Source organism: Alnus glutinosa, chromosome 7 (assembly GCF_958979055.1).
Source record: "Alnus glutinosa chromosome 7, dhAlnGlut1.1, whole genome shotgun sequence".
Classification (NCBI taxonomy): domain Eukaryota; kingdom Viridiplantae; phylum Streptophyta; class Magnoliopsida; order Fagales; family Betulaceae; genus Alnus; species Alnus glutinosa.
In genome coordinates, this window is record NC_084892.1 from 24,220,932 (window position 1) to 24,241,639 (window position 20,708).

At 37.2% G+C, this 20,708-nt stretch overlaps 3 protein-coding genes across 3 annotated transcripts; all 3 read left to right on the top strand.

Annotated features, from left to right (window-relative positions):
• The first annotated feature begins 6,124 nt into the window (after window positions 1–6,124).
• Window positions 6,125–6,896, top strand: LOC133874138 (RING-H2 finger protein ATL51-like). Its single transcript, XM_062311981.1, has one exon. It carries the CDS (start codon window positions 6,181–6,183, stop codon window positions 6,760–6,762), a length of 582 nt encoding a protein of 193 aa, XP_062167965.1. The 5' UTR covers window positions 6,125–6,180; the 3' UTR covers window positions 6,763–6,896.
• A 1,165-nt stretch (window positions 6,897–8,061) lies between these two features.
• Window positions 8,062–8,874, top strand: LOC133873515 (RING-H2 finger protein ATL33). The gene has a single exon (XM_062311225.1). It carries the CDS (start codon window positions 8,127–8,129, stop codon window positions 8,646–8,648), a length of 522 nt encoding a protein of 173 aa, XP_062167209.1. The 5' UTR covers window positions 8,062–8,126; the 3' UTR covers window positions 8,649–8,874.
• Window positions 8,875–13,378: 4,504 nt separating this feature from the next.
• On the top strand, window positions 13,379–18,405 carry LOC133872242 (beta-glucuronosyltransferase GlcAT14C). The gene is made up of 4 exons (XM_062309698.1): window positions 13,379–14,221; window positions 15,943–16,018; window positions 16,119–16,234; window positions 17,857–18,405. The coding sequence occupies exons 1-4, from the start codon at window positions 13,666–13,668 to the stop codon at window positions 18,369–18,371; spliced, it is 1,263 nt and encodes a 420-aa protein (XP_062165682.1). The 5' UTR covers window positions 13,379–13,665; the 3' UTR covers window positions 18,372–18,405.
• The last annotated feature ends 2,303 nt before the right edge of the window (window positions 18,406–20,708 follow it).

A 20,708-nucleotide genomic window follows, 5' to 3' on the forward strand; every position in this document is an offset into this window, starting at 1 on the left:
ACTCATCTAACGACAAAGGTGAGTCAAAACAAAAAAGGAAGCAAATTAATCCGCTTGGTGACCGCATCTGATAGCTCGAGCATTACAAACAAGAAATAAAGCACAAACAGAGTCTTAAGGTCAAAGATTTTCATTAAAAATCTTGAAGGGCTAAGGCTTACAATAGCAAAATTTTACAAAAAGAAAAGTAGATACAATTCAAAATGATTGCGAGATATCCTTCTCGTTAGCCGATTGATTAGCTTTGGCCCCGATTTCCTTTCCCTCGGATATGGGGCTTCAAGAAAAAGCTAATTGCCAGATGTATTATGTCACTGGTAGCCCCCCCCCGCGGGCGATCGACCAAAAGGTCAACCACCTCAACTTCATGAGGGACCTCAAGAGATTGACTAAGTCTCGGAGTATTGACAGCCACCTCGGATAGGCGATAGGCCAAGATGATTATATTTGTGCCGAGATTGCTAGTCCAATCCCGCATGACCTTGGCTTGTGGCTCGAAGTCCTCGGTGGAATACATCGATAAATCGATGGGACCAAGGGCCTCCTCCATTGTCACCAATATTGTGTGCACACCCAAATCATAACCTCGAGCCCAAGTCATGTCCCTTAAAACCCAGTACCTTGGCTGAGAATGGAGGTCATTCACCTCATCCTTCTTCTCCCAAAGAGAAGCTCGCTGATCCATCAAATTGTTAACATTGTCAAAGATTTGATTTTGCCCCAAGTGTCCATTTTCTTGGTACATAGGAGTTCCAATCGTAGAGTCAACGCCTCCGCCTTACCCATAACATGTGTGTATAGTAAACAAAGCCCTAAACCTAATAGGACACTGAAATAAGTTGGTTACCAAAAATTGCCGCAACCAGTTACAATTAAGCCACTTTGCAGCTCAAACTGGTAAAATTGCACTTCGTCCTAAGTGCAATTCGAATTGCAACTTAGGACGCCATCTTCTGGCTCTTGGCGTTCCAAGTGCAATTTGAATTGGAACTTAGGATGTTTGCTTTTATCCAAATTTTCAGTCTTTCTCTTCGCAGCCCATTTTGACCTAGTAGACGTTGGAATTAGCAAAACTTCATGAAACTTGACTTTGTAGGCCTTTGAACTAGATTTCTAAAGCCACCAAGCTTGCCTCTATCCGATGTTAGAAACTCAAAATATGGGAATTGGGGGCAAACTGTGATGCCATTTACTAAGTCTCGTCGGACCTCTCAAAGGCCCACTCAAGTCTAATAGGGCCCCATTACTCATTGAACTTAAGAAAATCTATTCATTATGGGTGTTCAAGTAGTGGAGCGGTTATTAACCTCTAATATATATATATATATATATATATATATATATATATATATATATATATATATTTTGCTTTAGTTAATTCAATTCGATCAAGTACACCATGAATTGTAAAGGGCTCTCAATTAGAGACACTCTTGAGTTAGGTTAGCAAAATAGGTTTAAGGGTCAATCTTGACGCGAATCATTTAGCTAAACGGTTCAGATCCCTTGAACCTAACACATACAACACTACCCATTTAATCCATAAATTGAAAGATTACAAAATAATAATAATAATAATAAATCAATCTACTGTATAACCTTGGCTACAACATTCAATCTCTATGGTTGACAAAAAATATGGGAAAGCTTTGTATTTTTCAAAGCTCGAGAAAAGTTTATTCCTCTTGTGATTGTTTCATAGAAAGCTACAATGAAAGTCACTTTTTTTTTTTTAATTATTGTTATTATTATTTAAAAAAAGAAAAGTTGCAGAGAAGTCACATTATGGATGCACACTTTTGTGTGAAATCCCTTTCTAACGATCTCCTTATAGATCCACACTTTCTCAATTAAGCGTGACGAAGATTTTAGCAATGCCTTGGGGATCTGTTAGGCCATCTCCGGCCATCAGATGCTTTAAATCTTTCAAAATAGTCAAATTTGACTATTTTGAGCATTTTTTTCCCTCCAACAGATTAGCCACTATGACCTTTTCTCTTCAACATTGAATAGTGAATAGCCAACACTGGCTATTCACTGTTCATCTGTTTATGATTTTTTTATTAATATTTTCTTTCTCTCCCTCTCCCTCTCTGTCACTCCACCTCCACCCGCATCCCTCTCCTTCTTCGTTCACCCGCTTCCCTCTCCCTCACTTCTCATCTCTGTTGGTCTCCCCCTGAGTCCCCTACTTCGATGCCATCATAGGCCGCTAGAGACCTCTGTTCCGGCCTTGACGAGAATCCAATGCAATCAATCGGTGCTCTCCCTCTCTGTCACTCCACAGCACCGCCCCTCCGTCCCCGACCAAGCGCCACACCAAGATCTCCGTCATTGCCCAAACCGAAATCAACTGAAACGCATATTCTAGAACAACCAAAATCAACCGAAAACAACCAAAACCATCACCGCAACCCACCGATGTTTTCTCTCCCTCATCACACGTTTCTCTTGCCACCAGAATCCCGCCCTCAGCTTCGTCGGCGTCCACCTAGTTCCATCCACTGGCGATCGGACCTTCGATCATCCTCTGGGTCTCACGGGTTGCTCGGGTATTCTCCCGATTTCTCTCGATCTCCCACCGTCACTCTCACTCTCTCTCTCGATCTCCATCTCCATCTCCATCTTCTCTAGATCGCACGGTGAGGATGGTATTTTGGTCTGAGCCTTCCAGAAGGGGCTCCGCCTCTTAAGCGAGGATGGCGTCTATCTCTCGATGGGTTGGGGTTGGCTGGTTGGGGTTGGGGTTGGGGTTGGGGAGACCGGAGAGTAAGATGGAGATGGAGACTGGAGAGTGAGAGAGAAATAAAAAGAAAATAAAAGAAAATGATTAAAAAACAATATTTTAAGGAAATGAAGAGTAGAATAAAGAGTATTGTTGGAGTGTTTTTAAATGTTGGAGTAGCTAAAGAAAATATTTGTAGTTTTTGAGTAGCTACTTTAACTTTAGCTGTTGGAGATGGCCTTAAACTGTTTATTCCACTAATGTATCACAAAGGACTGTGGAAGCAGAAGAGCTCACGAATGACGCATGCACTCTCCCCAATCTGCAAATAAATAAAAGAACTAATAAGAAGTTTTCTTGAAAGTTTTAGGGTTAGCCATCGTTTGGGAATTAGGACCTTATCTTAATTAGACGAAGTCGTGAAGTGAATCTTTTAAGAATATATATATATATATATATATATATATATATATATATATATATATATATATATATATATATATATATATATATATATATATATATTTAAAAAAATGATTTTTAAATGGAACTACGGATCGACCCATGACTGACCTGTTTTTGGGTTAATTCATTTATGACCAAACCCGTTTATGTCAAATTTTAACACTTTAATTTCGTATCGAATTCAAACATATCGTATCAAAAATTCTTAGTCATTCTATAGGAACTTTGATACATTTAGACTATGACATCACAAAACATTGAAACAACTTGTCCCATCAAATGAAAGTCTTGGTATATGAAACTTGTCAGCAACATTAGCTGCCCAAGCAAGGTTGTTATCGGCTATATATTATGTAACTCCGACAGGGTTCCATGTCTTTAAGTAACTGTTTTGTTGGTTGCTAGTTGCTACAACTTACTAACAGTGGCAAAGAATTTCCTAAATAAGTTCACTACAAAAAAAAAGAAGAATTATTTACGGTTTTTTTAGATCCGTCTATGAAAAAAAAAAATTGTGGACTGTTTAGTTCAAACCGTTCAGAAATTTACATTTCCAAACAGTTTTAACCAAACCGTCGGAAAATATAAATTTTCAGACGGTTTGATCCAAACCGTCTATAAAAATTAAAGACGGTTTTCAAAAAAACCGTCCATAAATGCAAATTTACAGACTGTTTGGTCCCAAACCATCTGTAATTACATTCAATTCTTGCATTTATACGAACACAGCTTCGATCAATTCAATTTCAAAAAAACTATTTTTGCCCCCAAAACTTTGGGCCTTTCCCTCCTCCCTCCATCTCCTCCCTCCCTACACCCCACCGAAAAGGAGACCAGTACCAGCTAAGCTACCAACGCCAACACAACAAAGCACCATGAAGAACTCAGATCGATCGCCAGCTAGGATCGTGTTGTCGAGGAACTCAGAATCGTCGAGGAACTCAGAGTTGCACGTTGTCGACCCACATGGAGTCGCCGCACTCGCCGTACGGGTTCCACTCGCCGATGCGATCTGAGCTAGGCGATCTGCCGGATACCCAGCCCTTCAAGTCGCCAGAGAACTCGCAGGGGAAGCCCACCGAAAACTCCAAGGCGATCGTAGCCGTCGACAGGTTCACGCAGTACTCACCGCTTCCGTCGCCTGGGGACCGCTAGAAAAATCCGGAGAACATGAAGTTCCCGTCGCCTGACGACGAAGAACACAATGCCGGAGAACAAGCAGTACTCGCCGCTTCCAATCGCCGGCGAGGAAGGCTGGAGAACACGAATCAGATCTAGATCTGATTTGCCGGAGGACTGTGCTAGGGTTTAATATGTTAATATTAATAAATAAATAAATGAATATTAATATAAAAAAAAAAAAAAAATTAATTATTCTAGATGGTTTTGGGCAAAACCGTCTAGAATTCCGGACGATTTGGCTCAAACCGTCCACAACTCAAATTAGCGACGGATTATCCTAGACGGTTTAAAACAGTTTAGAAAAAACCGTCTGTAACAAATTCCGGACGGTTTTTTGCCCAAATTTTTTTGTAGTGGCTGCGTGAGGAGACTGCATCATATTTTCACACCCTTTTGGCAAGTCGGCCTCATGGAGTGGCAATTGATCGAATTGATTTTTATTTTATTTTTTTGTAAAAAATATATATCTTTTTACACTAAAATAAGCCCAAAGCAGTATAAAATAGGCTCTAAAAAAAGGGCCAAAGAAGAACCAAAACACTTAAAAGAGGTGTAAAAGGCCCATTACTTGATAGGCACTTTACGGTGTGGTTTAACCTTCAATAATCGGTCCTAGTAGGGCGATTGTGGTTACTTAAAAATGATAATTAACTGTCTAAGGTGGTTGTTGTTAAGAGGTAATAACCACAATCGTAACCCCCTGTACATCCCTACTATTCATCCTCGAGATGGGTTGCACCCAGTGGGTCAACCTTAAGCTCAACAAATCATCCCCCCTCTGAGGTGGCCGACCAACGATTACCTTACTGACGGTCAATAGCTCAATCAACTGTCCCCGAACTAGAGGTCACTTTAATTGCTGGTGGACATGTGATGGAAGGACCATAAAAGGAAAGGTATCTTGGGTATCCCTCTAATCATGGCAATAGGATCCTTTTCAGTTGAGTTTTAATTGGAGAGGAGCCAATTAGTCGTAAGTAAATGTATTTTGGTAATTTCATGCAATGGCTCCTCAGTTCAACTGGAGAGGAACCAAGTCCCTAATCAGGACTTTACCTATTAGACTTAGCTTGATAAGGAAATGACCTCGGGAGCAGCCCCTTAAGAAAAGTCATTCATGAGAATATACCGCATTTCACATTGGATCCTTGACTTCCGATTCTTGTCATATCAAAATTCACTTAGCTTAGCGATGGCAGTCTTTAAGTACACATGGCAAACCTCAGTTTGAGGTATGCATACTTTTACCTTCTCATTATCTTGCTTCCTAGGTCCTCTTTTAAGTTAATTAAGTATATGTGCACCTCACATGCATATATACTTAGGTATCAGAGTATCTTTCACCGGTACTTCCGGCGCATCACCTGTGCCCGTTTCTTGTTTTTGCATGATTCCTTGACTGGATCAATTATCAGCGTACGGTCAACTATAGCAACATTTGAAATGAGACTGAGAGGGTTGCTATTGTTGGCCCTTTGGACTTGTCTTATGGACTAATTAAACGGCCTTTAGACTTGAAACTTTTTTATCAAATCATTTTAAGGGCAGTTTGGCTTGCCAATCAACTGGAGTAAACTCTTCCTTCCTGTAGCAAGCCAGTCAATAAATATAAGAAAAATGCAGGCTTTCATTTTAAAATATGATAGTGACTAGTGAGCCTTTCTTTAGTTAATATATATTGTAGCATGACCCGATTAGTCGATGACCGTTAGCCGCCTAGCTTTCATCGATCGCCAAGATATATATATATATATATTGTCTCCAATACAGTACCAGCTGAGCAACAGTGCCGCCTTACACTTTTCCTCATGGTTGGAGAAGACAGCCTGGTATTCATGATATTTAGGCTAAGTTTGGTTGGTCTTCTTGGGGTCGTAGCCGGGGCAATTGTGGTTACAATCTGCTATTGCATTGCTGTCGGCTGGTGCAACCAAAGGCGGCGTGCAACAAGTCCGCTAAATAGACGCCGAGTCCCTCAAACCAACCAAGAAGATAGACGTCCCTGTAGAAGAAGCAATTCAATGGCGCAATCAAATCCAAATTTTCAAAACTCCAAAGATCAGACCAGCCAAGAAGATGGGCCCAGTAGCACAAGCATTAATTCAATGGTGCAATCAAACCCAAGTTTTCGATACTCCAAAGAGTGCGAAGTAGAAACATGTACCGTGTGCTTGTGTGAGTTCAAGGAAGGCGAGGAAGTACGCGTATTGCCCGAGTGCTTGCACTTGTTTCATGTCACTTGTGTTGATACGTGGCTCATCTCCTACTCTACTTGCCCGATCTGTCGTGCTGATACTATGCCTCCCCTGAACGCCGTCTTGTCTTCGCCAATTCCAGGTGGAACCCCCCGGTTCGCCGCCGGAGCTCCACAGGTTGCCGGATTCCCATGAATAGAATGCCTTTACTTTTAAGTCGATCTGCCACTTTCATTTGCATAATAGTGTACGCTTAAAAGCTTGTACGTACATCACTCAAGGCAAATGTGCATGCATGTGAAATATAAATGAAATAAGAGTTTGGCATATTTATTCGAATTGATTAACATATAAGCTTCAATGATATAATTGTTTCTGTAATCTGTTCATTTTTAATCTACTTTTCATACGGATTCAGAGATTCTGCAGGTTTTGTTTACAATCTTGGTAATGAAGTAAAAGTGATTAGGCCCAGTATCTGATGATGATGGGTCCACATTTTGAATATACTATGGCCGAAAAAACGAGTTGAAAACCCGACCTAATGATGCTCTATTAGGCACAACAGAAATTCTTTACAAGGGCCTTGTTTGTATCTTTAGTTCTAAGATTACTCCCAAATGCTTATCTATCTTTTTATATAAATTAAATAGTAGATAACCAAAATTTATTTTTGCTAATTTAGTTAAATCACTTTTCAATATCTACCTTTATCAACTTATATAAACTTTTTCTTTATTCTATTAAAATAATCACTTTTAAACTTTTCTATTCATTTTAATTAAAAATCCATCACCAACCTATATAGCATCACCAAATTAAGCAACTGTGAGGGCCCTGATTTTCCAGAAAATAACCCAATTCAACTCTCACATTTTCCCATCAACCAAACAGACCCATATACAGTTCAGTGCCTGCAACAATGTCGATTTCCCACTCCCACTAGGTTTTGTTCAATTGGGTTATCTGAAAAACTTGCAGGGACGACTTTGATGTAATATGGGGGTTGTGGGTTTTCCTCTGTTGGGTTTTCAATTTGGGAGAAAACATATAATCTTTGATGGAGAGTAGCCCATTCCTTAAAAAAAAAGTTTAAATTGTTCAAAAATAAGAATTTTGCTAATTTTTTTTAATAATTATTATTTTTAAAGAACAGACTTTTCTCCCGTCTAGAATCTAGATTCCTTTGCATCGGAAAGTAATGTTTTTTTCACAGCAGTAGCCCAGCCTGATTGTGGGCTGGCTGTCAGAGCCCAAATCCCTCCTATCTTGAATTCATGAAAAGGATACGAAGACTTAGGTAATAATTTTTTTGGAGTGTAGCCATCATGATGTTATGTGAACTTTTTCTTTCCAACCCCACATTTTCCGTCAATTATTGCTCCGGAAAATTCCAAAGAGAACCCCACCGTCCACAAATACATGTTTTTTTTTTGGAAATCCACAAATACATGTTAATCTTACAAGCTGATTATCACATTTATATATATATATATATAGACAAAACAAAAAAACAAAGAAAATAGGAACCAAAACAACAGCCAAACACCAGTACTCTGATGGAGAGCGCACCCCCCATTCTCAGCAGACCACCGCCTCCCTTTCCCGCACCGCCACGCAGCGTCGACTTGTCCCCTCTTGAGTTCGTTCTCGCTCTTATCGCCGTGGTCACCATCCCCGCCTTGGCCTACACCTTCTTTTTCGCCGTGAAGTGCCCTCCCAACCCTTTCCGCCGGCGACGCCTCCACCGAAGCTCCTCCGGCGAGACTACTGATCATGGGAATATCAGTAAGAGAGAGGAGGTTTCGGACGGGAAGTATGAGAAGGAAACCCATGTCAAAGATGTTATTGGCAGCGAGTGTCCGGTGTGCCTGTCGGTGTTTGCGGAGGGGGAAGAAGTGAAACAGCTGAGTGTTTGCAAGCACTCTTTCCATGCTTCTTGTATTGATACATGGCTCAACTCCCATTCTAACTGCCCGGTTTGCCGTGCTTCTATCCCCGTCAAGCTGCCGAATGGCACCGCGCCGGCCAGAAATGAAGACAACCAGCAAGGTTTGCCGGATGCCGCTAGTTTGGTTTGACGGTATCTTAGCTAGATTCTTCATCTTCTTTTTTTTTTTTTTCTTTATTTCATGAAAGAGGGTGTTTTGTTGAGAGAGAGAGAGAGAGTGAGGTGAGTTTTAATTAGCTGCTTGTTTATTCAACACTTCACCGACAAGTTTCGGAAATAGAGGACAGGCTTCACCCAGAAGATGGGGGGAATTCAAGGCATCGATTAGGTGAATAGGGTCACTGATTGATTTCTAACTCTGATACTGGTCCTTATCATTATTATTACTCCTAGTCTTTACACTTCAGAACTAAGAAGGTTAAGCTAAAAAAGAAATAAAAAATTGAAAGATGAACCCATACTAATCATGTTCTTCATGTCTTAATCATGTATGTTGTGAAATATGGTTATAGCTTTCTGGGTTAGAGAGCATTTATTGGTGGGTATACATGAAACTCCTCTTTCAGCCCTTCGTTTTTGGAAAAGGAAATGGCCGGTGAGCTCATTCACAATTCCTTCATTGCTTCTTGAGATCCCAAATAGGATTGAACGTTGAAACCACGTCCACTGCAGTCTCAGACTATGCTAAAGCAGATATTCACATGTCTATGGGCAATTAATACCAACCCTAAAAGGTTCGTTTGGTATGGTATTATGGAATGAGTACTAGAAATAAGTATAATAAAAAATAGGAGGAGGTAGAATCGAATGGTTATTCTTATTCATTTGATTGGTTACAGAATGACCAAATTTTGTAAGGATAGAAATTTTTTACAAATCAGTTTGTAAGAAATTTCATACAATTCACATATAAGAGTGACATGTGTCCATTAGCATGTGAGAAGTACATGTTGTTTTAATAGCATGTGTTTCTCACATGCTTTTTTAATAGCATTAATAAAAAAAAAAACATGTGTTCCTCATATGTTTAAATGACATATGTTACTTTTATATGTGGGTTGTATGAAATTTCTGTCAATTTTTTAATTGAAAGTTTTAACCAACTTTTTAAAAATACTCTTACTTATAAAAATAACACAATATTAGTATCTCTCTCCTTTTGGGTGGCATCACCCCAAACCACTATATGGGGTGGATGGACCACTCGATTTAGTGATTGTGGTCACCATATCAACCCACCACCTTGCCTTGCCAATTGTCGGTCACCACTCGGCCCAATCCATTGTCGGCCACCATGTGTCCCAGCCTACTGTCGTCAATCATATATGGAGGTCCTTTGTCGTCTTTGGACATGTTTTTGTCGTCGTTCTCGGTGATCCTCCATTGTTCCTTCCGTCTCAAGTCCCACCGCCTACAATTGTCTTCGGCCATCATCCACCCCAGACCACCATCGGGTTGTCGACTATGAGTTGGGATGGGCAATTGTTAGTAGTGGGCTGGGTCGGGTAGTGGCTGGCAGAGGGTTAGGTCGGATGATGTCCTGGGCCAAGCGATGGTCGGTGATGGGTTCAGGTGGACAGTGGTTGAAAACGATGGGGGCCTATTGGGAATGGTGACTAGTGTTGACAGAGAACCACTATATATAGCTACTAGCAATAGGCTAGGTTAGACGTACGGTGGTTGATGATGAGCACTAATTTGGTAGTCACGGGCACCAGATGACACACTGGTAGTGGTGGTGGTAGTTCGGTTATAGGGAGACCAAAATGAAAATGCGAATAGTTTTTTGGATATTAATTTTAAAGTTATCAATTTAAAAACTATTCTTAATACTCCCTTCTTTCAAGAGAAATATTTGTTTTTTTAGGGGAATAAACTATTCTTAATAGTAGTCTATTCACATCAACCAAACATGTCCTTAAAATTGTGGCCTCCACTATCTGATAAGAATTATTTATTCAAATTTAAAAGAATTCGAATAAGTGATCGTAAGAAACTACTGACCGAATAATTAAATTTTTATTTGGTTAATTAAATTTCATAAGAGGTCCCTATAGAAAATCCGAATCCGATCCTCCGACATCGTATGATTAGATGATGAGATGATGAGAGAGGGTTTGATAAGTGGCGTGAGAGTCTGAGACCGGATGATTAATTGGATGAGCTAAGGTGGGGGAAAGCCGGATTCGTTTGAATTTTCAGGCTCAAATATCTTGGTTAGGTGGACTAATAAAGTATAAAATCCCAAATCCCATAAGCGTCAGAAAAAGTTGATTGACAGCTCACCAAATTTCTTTACAAAGATCAGGAAAATTACGATGACCTCAACTCCTCTCGAGTGCTCATCACCAATTCACGTCCAACCGACGCCTAAACAGCCCAACATTTGTTTTTTACTTTATAGTTCATCTAAGTTTCAATTTTAAATTTTTTTTTTTTTTTTGTCAATTTATTGTAAATATAGACACAATTATTATGTTAAATATATAGTGAAAAAATAAAAAATAAAGTGCTTTTAAGAAACCTTAAATTAGAATTTACCCCATTTATTCCCCCATCAAAAAAATAAAATAAAATCATATAAATTATTGCTCATTACATAATATTAGGTAATTTATTGTGGAATAAATTATCGTACACCGTAATCTTTATTAATCAAGATTATAAATTATATACACACGCGTGACATACATGTCATACCATATAGAGGTGTACATGCGGACGAATATTAACCATTCATATCTGCTATCTGCAAATATATTTATATATTTATTTAATAAATATATTTATTCACTTATGAATTTGTAATATTTAGACAATTTATGTTTTATATGTTATGAATTCGTAATATATATATATATATATATATATATATATATATATATAATGTCAGATTTGTAATTTATGTTAGTTTTTGTTTGCATTGTTATGCTCATTGAATCATGGATAAAAAAACATAAGAGTATTTATTGTGAGCATAGATTACCATAAATATTTTGAGGTCGTATGCATTAATTTTTTTTTTTTGGTTCTACATATTTTTTGTGTTGCATTACATTTTCAAGAAAGCCTATAATATTAAAAATGGGTCAAAATTATTTTTAAAAACGTTTAAAATAGGTCAATTACCTATTTCAGATAGCGGATAATAATCGTACTTAATAACACAATAACATCGTAGATGCCGATAGTAAAAGAATAATGTAAATATAAATATCTAAAAATAATGTCTACATTTTACCGATGTGGATGCGGATACCGACACCGACACCGATATCATATAGAGGATTTTTCTTAATTGCATTTATTATAATTGTAATTGGCGTAGAATTAGTAAAGCATGGGCAATCAAGCTCAAGCCGGACCCCGAATTGTTAATAATGATTTCTTATGGGCCAATTGCGAACGCCTAGAAAAGGTGTTGAGTAGCTTCGGCCTTACGCTAACCAATGAATGGCCAGCTTGCTTCCATCTCCAGGCTCCAGCAGGAAGCAGGAAATAGGAAATTTCCAGTGTCACTTTCTCATCTCGTAATCATGACGTTGTTGGGTCATTGTGTTGTTGGATGTCGGACCCATGTGGTAGGTTTTGTGGGCCTACCAACCATTTTCTTTTTCTTCTCCCTTCTTTGTCTTCTTTTCCTTTCCGTATTTAATGCAAATCAGTCTATAAAAATATTATATTATATTGTTTTAGAAAAAAATACAAAATTAATTATTGTAACTATTTAATTTGTAATTAATTGCATATGATATCAAAATAAACTCAACAATTCTTGTGGTATGTCAACAAAATAGGTTATTTTTTACGGTCAAATTTTGTTTACTGAATTAACAAGTTTCAATAGTATGACACATTATAACCAATAAAATTATAATACGTGTCATATTTAAGTCTATGTTACATTAACAAAATCTGTTAAGTCAGTGGACCGAATTTGATTATAGGGAATAAATTATTTTTTTGGCATATCTCAGGGACCTCTGAGTTCATTTTAATATCACAATGAGCCACGTAAATTTTTTGATTCCCCAATTTGAAATTTTAGCCATCTATTTTACTTTGAGGGCGTCTATGGTAGTTGAATGAAATTAGGATGAAAAGATAATATATAATCCTCTAGAAGAAATGTTGTTTCCTTAAGTTAGGGTTGCATACTTTGACCCAAACACTTTAAAATAATTTATATTTTTTGTTCCAAACATCTAAAATCATTATGTTAAAATTAACAAATATTTTTCAAATATTAAAAATGTACTGTTAATTTTCAGATTATGTAAAATAGATTAACATTTTTAAAAGAAATCTTAAAATAGGTTCATGATAGAAATTTAAAAAGCTTAATTATTAGGGAAAACTATAGTTACAATTGACCCCTTAAACTACTAGCCTATTTTACTTAGCCTCCTGCCGATAAAATTTTCTCTTAAATTGAACAGTAAATGTATGAAATCTCGATTAGGCCTTGATAAAATTTGTAAAAATATTAATATGCCCTTAAAAAGATAAAAATTAAAAAAAAAAAAATAATTACATGGAGAGCGAATATTTTTATTTTTTTATAAAGAATTTAATACAGTGGTATTTATGTCATTTTAGGCAACTTTTCTATCTAATCTAACCAAAAATCCCAACCAAAGATGCTAAGTAAAAATGTTAATAGTTTGAGAGGTTAATTGTAACCTTTTTTTAGTTTAGGGGGAATATTGCAATTAAGCGTAGTATCCTCTAAAAATTATTTTCAAAAAAAAAAAAAACTAAATTTTATTTTATCTTTTTAATATTTATTTATTTATTTTTATCACCCGACAATTAAAATGTAAAATGTAGCTGGTGCTTGTTTGAATGTGACATCTTTCAATGAACTCATCAACGGTTACAGGAAACTGAAGGACGCACAAATTCAAATTTAATTCAACGGGTGTAATTTCCCACTCTCGCCAACCACAGACAAAGGCAGTTCAAATCCACTCATAACTTCAAGCTCACTTCAACGCCACACCGACACCGTACCAACTCCAACTCTCCCCCCAAGAATCAAAATCCAATTTCCCAATAATATTTTACTGTTCGCGAGCTTCGGTTAGGGTTTCGGAGTGAAATCCACCATGTTCTTCTGAGCTTTCTGATCAATCCCCAAAATAGCAATGAAGAAAAATCAGAGTCCATCGTACTTAGATCGGAAATGGTTTACGCCATTGGTTGCCATCGCCGTTCTCTCTGTCGTACTTCTTCTTACTCTAACCCTCGGGCAAAGTAAGTTTTCCTCAGCCACCGACTTCGCTTTCGACCAACCGAAATTGGCGGCTCTGGACGGGAATTTCGGGTCGGGGAACGACCGGCTTGGGCTTCCGAAGCTGCCGAGATTTGCGTACTTGATATCGGGCACGAGCGGGGATGGTCCGAGTCTGAGGCGGGTTCTTCAGGCGGTGTACCATCCGAGGAATTTCTATCTGTTGCACCTGGATCTGGAGGCCTCGGACGCCGAGAGGCTCGAGCTTGCCAAGTATGTGAAATCGGAGAGTGTGATTAGGGAGTTTCGGAATGTGATGGTGGTTGGGAAGCCTAATCTGGTCACGTTTAAGGGCCCAACGATGATTGCTTGCACGTTGCACGCGATTGCAATACTGTTGAAGCAGGCCAAGGATTGGGACTGGTTTGTTAATCTCAGCGCGTCGGATTATCCTCTCGTGTCGCAAGACGGTAAATGTCCATGCTTAGTTTGCAAAGCTTCAGCACATTTTCTGGTTTCGTATATGATTGTTTATTTTAAATGATTTCTAATGAATCTGACGTGCATTTGGTGTTGATTGAGATATATTTTGCCGTAGCTTGTGATTGAGACTAATTTTTTGTGTATCTACTATGCTTAGTTTGATTATTTTAATGGATATATGCATTGTGGGTTATGTTTAATTGTATAAGAAAACGTGTTTTAAATGGCATTACGTTCATATTCTAGTCATATACGAATGTTGGATTGGTAATGGGATCTATTTGCTTTCTGTGATGGCACATAGGATGATCTTGTTGAAGGCATAAAGCCAAAAACGTATGCTCATTTGTTATCCACGGTGAAAGGAAGAATTAATTTCATCTCGAGGTATATGTAGTTTTGATATAGATGTTATATGTATTTAAACATATTTGGTTGTAAAATTTGCTGTAACTGTGGTCAGGCTCTCAACAGGATGGAAAAGTGCCTAATTTTTGTCATCATATTCTTTTAAATGGACTCAAGGTTTCTGTGGCTTATATATTCTACATTGTTTATGAGCCAATTTTCCATGTCCATATGTACGTCTATGTGCACACTAGCATTTTCAGGCTCTTGATAGATACATTCAGATTTGGGTGTGTCTTGTTGAAGAGATTGATCAGCATACTGAAGCACAGAGTTCTACTTCTAAATGGATATATGCAATGTGGGTTATATTTAATTGTATAAGAAAACGTGTTCTAAATGGCATTACATTCATATTTTAGCATATACGAATGTTGGAGTGGCTTTGGGATCTATTTGCTTTCTGTTATGGCACATAGGATGATTTGTTGAAGGCATAAAGCCAAAAACTAGGGGTGGGCGTCGGTTCGGTAGGCGGTTAAGTCGGTTAACCGACTTTTGTCGGAATGTAGTCGGTGAATTTATTTCGGTTAAGTCGGTTAAGCGGTTAATAGGCGGTCGGTTAAGTCGGTAAGGCGGTTAATAGGCGGTCGGTTAAGTCGGTTAAATCGGTTAACATTCGGTTAAAATGGGTAATGAAACGACGTCGTTTTGATTTTTTTAAAGGAAAAAAAATGATCAAACGTTTCGTTCTTACTAAAACGACGTCGTTTCGTTTTATGTCGGTTCGGTTAATCGGTCGGAATAGCATTCGGTTCGGTTCGGCTGCCGCTTAAAAGGCGGTTCGGTTGCCGATCCGGCTTTCGGAATAAAATTTTATACCGACTACCGAACCGAAATTAGTCGGTTAAAGTCGGTAGGCGGTCGATGGCGGTTCGATTCGGTTCGGTAAGCGGTCAGTAGGTGGTAGGCGGATAATTTGCCCACCCCTACCAAAAACGGTTTTTCATTTGTTATCGTTGGTGAAAGGAAGAGTTAGTTTTATATCGAGGTACATGTAGTTTTGATATAGATGTTATATGTATTTAAATTTCTTTGGTTGTTACATGTCCTGTAACCGCGGTGTGCTCTCAACAGGATGCCAAAGTGCCTAATTTTTGGCTTTTATTTTTTAAAATGGACTCGGGGTTTCTTTAGCTTATATCTTCTATATTGAATGAGCCAATTTTTTATGTCCATATGTCCATCTAAGTGCACATAGGCATATTCAGGATCTTGATAAATACTTTCAGATTTGTGTCTCTCATTATGTAAACCTTACTAGTTTTGCTAACTTTTCTTGTTCATCTTCTTGTTCTAGATCTCTTGCATATTTTCTCATACTTACCTAGGGATCTGAACTTCCTCGAGCATGGAAGTAATAATGGATGGAAAGAGTGAGTCCACCATTCTTGCTTTGAACTTGTCTCTGTTGATATGGGGGTTATAATTTCTTGTTATACTTATTCATATCTGATACTTGCTGAATGCTTGCAGATATCACAGAGCAAGACCTATCATAATAGACCCAGCCTTGTATCATATAAAGAAATCTGGTGTTTTTTGGGCTAAAGAGAAAAGGTCTATGCCTGCGTCTTTCAAGTTATTCACAGGTAATGTTTTATGCTAGCTTTTTGCCAAGTTGATTATCTATTATTAGAGTATTCTATATTCCAGATCTATTTTCATATGCTGGTATATAGAATGCAATAATAGTGCTCTTTGCATATGGTTTACTTTTGATTATATATAAGCCAGTACGAAGTAGTTTCTTGTCGATATTAAAGGATGTGGGAGGTATTAGTTATTCAGATGGTACACAATATGAGGATTCTAGGGTTGTAGACTTGTTTTAGGCAAGTTGGAAGTTAGAATATGGGAGATGCTTTCATAGATCTTGTAATGACCCAGAGAAAACGCTAGCCATATATGCGCTATCACTTTAATATGAGGATTCTAGGGTTGTAGACTTGTTTTAGGCAAGTTGGAAGTTAGAATATGGGAGATGCTTTCATAGATCTTGTAATGACCTAGATAAAACGCTAGCCACATCTGCGCTATCACTTCAAAATGACTAATCTAGTTATAATTGGAGTTCTTTAGAATCATTTATAAACCCCAATTTTTTCTAGTAAGGAATTATTGTGGGATTTAGCATTGATAGCACCTTCATAATCCACCATCCGATTTGAGACTAACTTTTTGGGATGTCAAAATCTCTCACACATGGATTTGTTCTTGTCAAGATCCATGTCACACAGTGTCTCAGCTCTACATAGTGTTACTAGTTGCTTTGATATCATTTGTATCACATATGTGCTATCACTCCAAAAGGTATAGTCAAGTTACAATTAGAGCTTCTTAGAATGACTTATAAAGTCTAGTGTTACCTAGTAAGGAACCAATATGGAATTTAACACTAATAAACACCTTTATAATCCACTTACTCAATGTGGACAATCCACCCACACAATGTGAGACTAACTTTTTAGGGTGTCACAATTCTACTGTCATAGTTTAGTATTGGAGTTTTTGAACCAAAAATCCATTGTTTAGGAGAAATCCTTTAGTTATTTAGAATTTACACAACCTCCCGTTATTCTTGGAGTCAGTTTTTGCCTTTTTGGATTCTGTGCTTGATACACAGCTCCCTTTACTCTTTTGTCTTAAATAATTCATCATAGCAACAAACGCATGAAACAGTGTGATTTTCTTAAAGCTATGTTCTATTTAATTTGTGGAAATATTAAATATTATTTAGCCTGAAAATTATAAGATTATGTTCTTATTTTCTCAGAGTTCCTTTCACAAAGCTTACTTCATGGTATGCTATCTTAATTGAAGAAATAAAGTCTTACCAATCATTCATGACTGTTCTCGTATAATTCTATCCTATATTGTGTTGCAATTTTGTCTTGTGTTAGATTGCTCTGGCATCCACTTTCTGCTCTTGCAACCTGCTTCTTGTTTGATTAATCCTTGGATCATGAGGTTGATTGATATAATGTGGTTCATCTGTTAAAACAGGAAGCAGTTCTTTACTCTCAATTGCTCAAATTTGATTTTGAACTAGAAATGCTTCTTGGAGATGATAGAAATGGACTATGTTGTAGTAATTGGGAATTGGGAATTGAGAATTATACTGTGGCTTTTCTTTTCTTTTCTTGTAAATAATGGTTGATGCTTAGATCTATGTTACTTCTTTCTCAAAACTTTGATAAATTTTATTTATCAGGATCTGCATGGGTGGTGCTGACGAAATCATTTCTCGAATTTTGTGTTTGGGGATGGGATAATCTGCCTCGCACTTTGCTTATGTACTATACAAATTTCATTTCATCCCCTGAGGGCTACTTTCACACCGTTGTTTGCAACCACAAGGACTACCAGAACACAACTGTAAATCATGATTTGCATTATATTAGGTGGAATAACCCTCCTAAGGAAAACCCTATTAACCTAACATTGGAACATTTCGACGACATGGTCCAGAGTGGTGCTCCTTTTGCACGTCAGTTTGCCAAAGATGCTCCGGTTCTCGACAAAATTGATGAAGAGCTGTTAAGGAGATCAGATGGCCAGTTTACACCTGGTGGTTGGTGCGTGGGGAGTTCTGTATTAGGTAAAGATCCTTGTGTTGTTTATGGGAATCCAAATGCAGTTAAACCGACAGTAAATTCTAAGAGGTTAGAGAAACTAATAGTGAAACTTCTTGATTCAGAAAATTTCAGGTCTAAACAGTGTAAATAGTCTTTCAATGCTTCAATTTTCCCCATTTTTTTTTTCCTTCCTGTGATGGTGGGTTATTATCTAGAGAAACACTTCATTTTCAGTAAAACTCATCTTTACAGGTTTTTTACCAATTGAATACAGTGAAACAGCCGCTGATAAGATAGAATTGCATCAGCAAGAGGTTGATGTATAATCTTATTGACTTAGAAACTTCAGATTGACTTGGTGTATCCAGAGGATAGACTAATGCTATTTTTGTACACTTATTTCAAACCGGTTGACATGAAAAGTCACTTAAAACATGTCATGTCAACCTGTGTGAAGAGTAGCATTATTCATCTACGGTTAATCGGAAATTAAGTTATAGAACTTAAAATGATACATTCCTTTTGTTAGACTGGGCATTTCTTGTGCTTCGCATCTAAAACGAGCATTATTAGGGTTATACGGATGAAGGTTTGGTCAATTTGAATATGGAAAATATACTAATCACCCCCTTGATTTTTTTTTTTTTTTTGCTCTAAATTTCTATTTTTATCTTTTCACTTGAGTTTACCTTCATTATCGAATTGATTATTCCATTCAATTTTGTATAAATACTGTCAATTTTTTTGATGGGATCTGTAGAAAATTATAAGCATATCATTTTTAAAAAATATACTAAAAAAAATATGATCAGGTGTGAGGGTGGCTCACAACCAATTCACTGACAAAGGGGATGGAATCACCCACTAACTAAATAATAGTAGTCTTAATTTTTCTCTTTGGAGGACCTAATTAATAAAATATTATTATTATATAAATAAAGTTTCAGAATCTTCGAAATACTCGAAAGTGTTATATTTAAAATTAAAAAGTCAGATAATATGACCAAAAGTTTCAAATTTTTAGTACAATATATACAAAAATTCGAAGACCATCATAGTTAAAGATGAAACAAAAATCATTTTTAAAAAAAATATAAAACACTTGTTTATTGGCCAAATGACTTCTTGCTCCCTTGTACATTATTTAATTAAGGATCCGTTTGGGTTTGCGATTTTAAAAAGTGCGATTTAAAATCGTGATTTTAAAATGTGCGATTTAAAAAAAGTGATTTTTAGAAACGCAGTTAAGCGTTTGGCAAAATCGCAGTTTAGCATTTAAAATCGCAAATTAACCTTTAAAATTCTGCTTTTTCAAAAAAACACCATCTTATTTGCGATATGAAAAAATAGATTTTCTGTGTTTTCAAATCGCAATTTTTAAAAACACATTTGCCAAACGATTTATGTTCTGCGATTTGGTTTAAAATTGCACTTATTATCTATGAAATCGCAATCCCAAACGCACTATAAGAGTTAACCTCATTAGATAAAATAAATAGAAGCCTCAGTTTGATTGCCCATCAAATATTATCTCATGAGATTTTTCAAAAACTACTTAGAAATAACTAACATTCAGTTCAATCTTCCATAATTAGAAGAAAATGAGCTTACTTTTTCCTTTATTTATTTATTTATTTATTTATTTTTCCCTTTCTCTCTAAGGTTTGCCTAATGATTCTTTCAAGTATATCTAATACATCATACATGTAATTATCAAGCTTTCCAGCCTAATATTCATATTCAACATTTTTATGTAATGGGCTAATTCATGGGACTATACATGTTTGTTGGTCCATAATGGGCCACGTTGTGGGTGTGGGGGAGTGGGGGCAGACGGGCAGTGGAGGCATGGGGGTTTAACAGAGTGACCCAAATCTAATTCCAAAATTACAATATATAATAAGTCTATAACAGAAGAATAATAAAAAGAACCAGAGAACTGGAAGGAAAATAATAATAATAATAATAATAATAATAATAATGATGTGGTGGTGTTTGGAAGAACTCTCAGCCACCCTTCCCTACTAGTAACAAATGCTTTAGACTCCCTTGTGGAATTTCGTAATGCAAACTCTCAATTGAAGGCAAGGGCAACATTTGGATCATAATAAGAACCTCAAATGGCAGGTTCCTTTGGCGACTATGTCAAAGTCAATTAGGATGCAATGGTGGACAAGCGTACAAGGAAGATGGGTATCGGAGTCATCATTCGAGATTGCAAGGTCGATGTTTTAGCTATTCTATCAGATCCAAAAGGCTTTATTATTGATCCTGGTATTGCAAAAGCCTTAGCAGCGTAGAGAGTGGCTCTCTTTTGTAGAGAGTTGACGTACGCTTTTCAGGTGGTGCAGGCTTTGTAGAAAGAAGATCGGAACAGCTGAAAGAACAAATGAATTTTTAATCAAATTTCTTCCAATTTTGGTGGCTAGAGGTTTTATGTAGTTTAATTGCAACAAGAACAAGAGAAAGGTGTTACAAGGTAGACTCA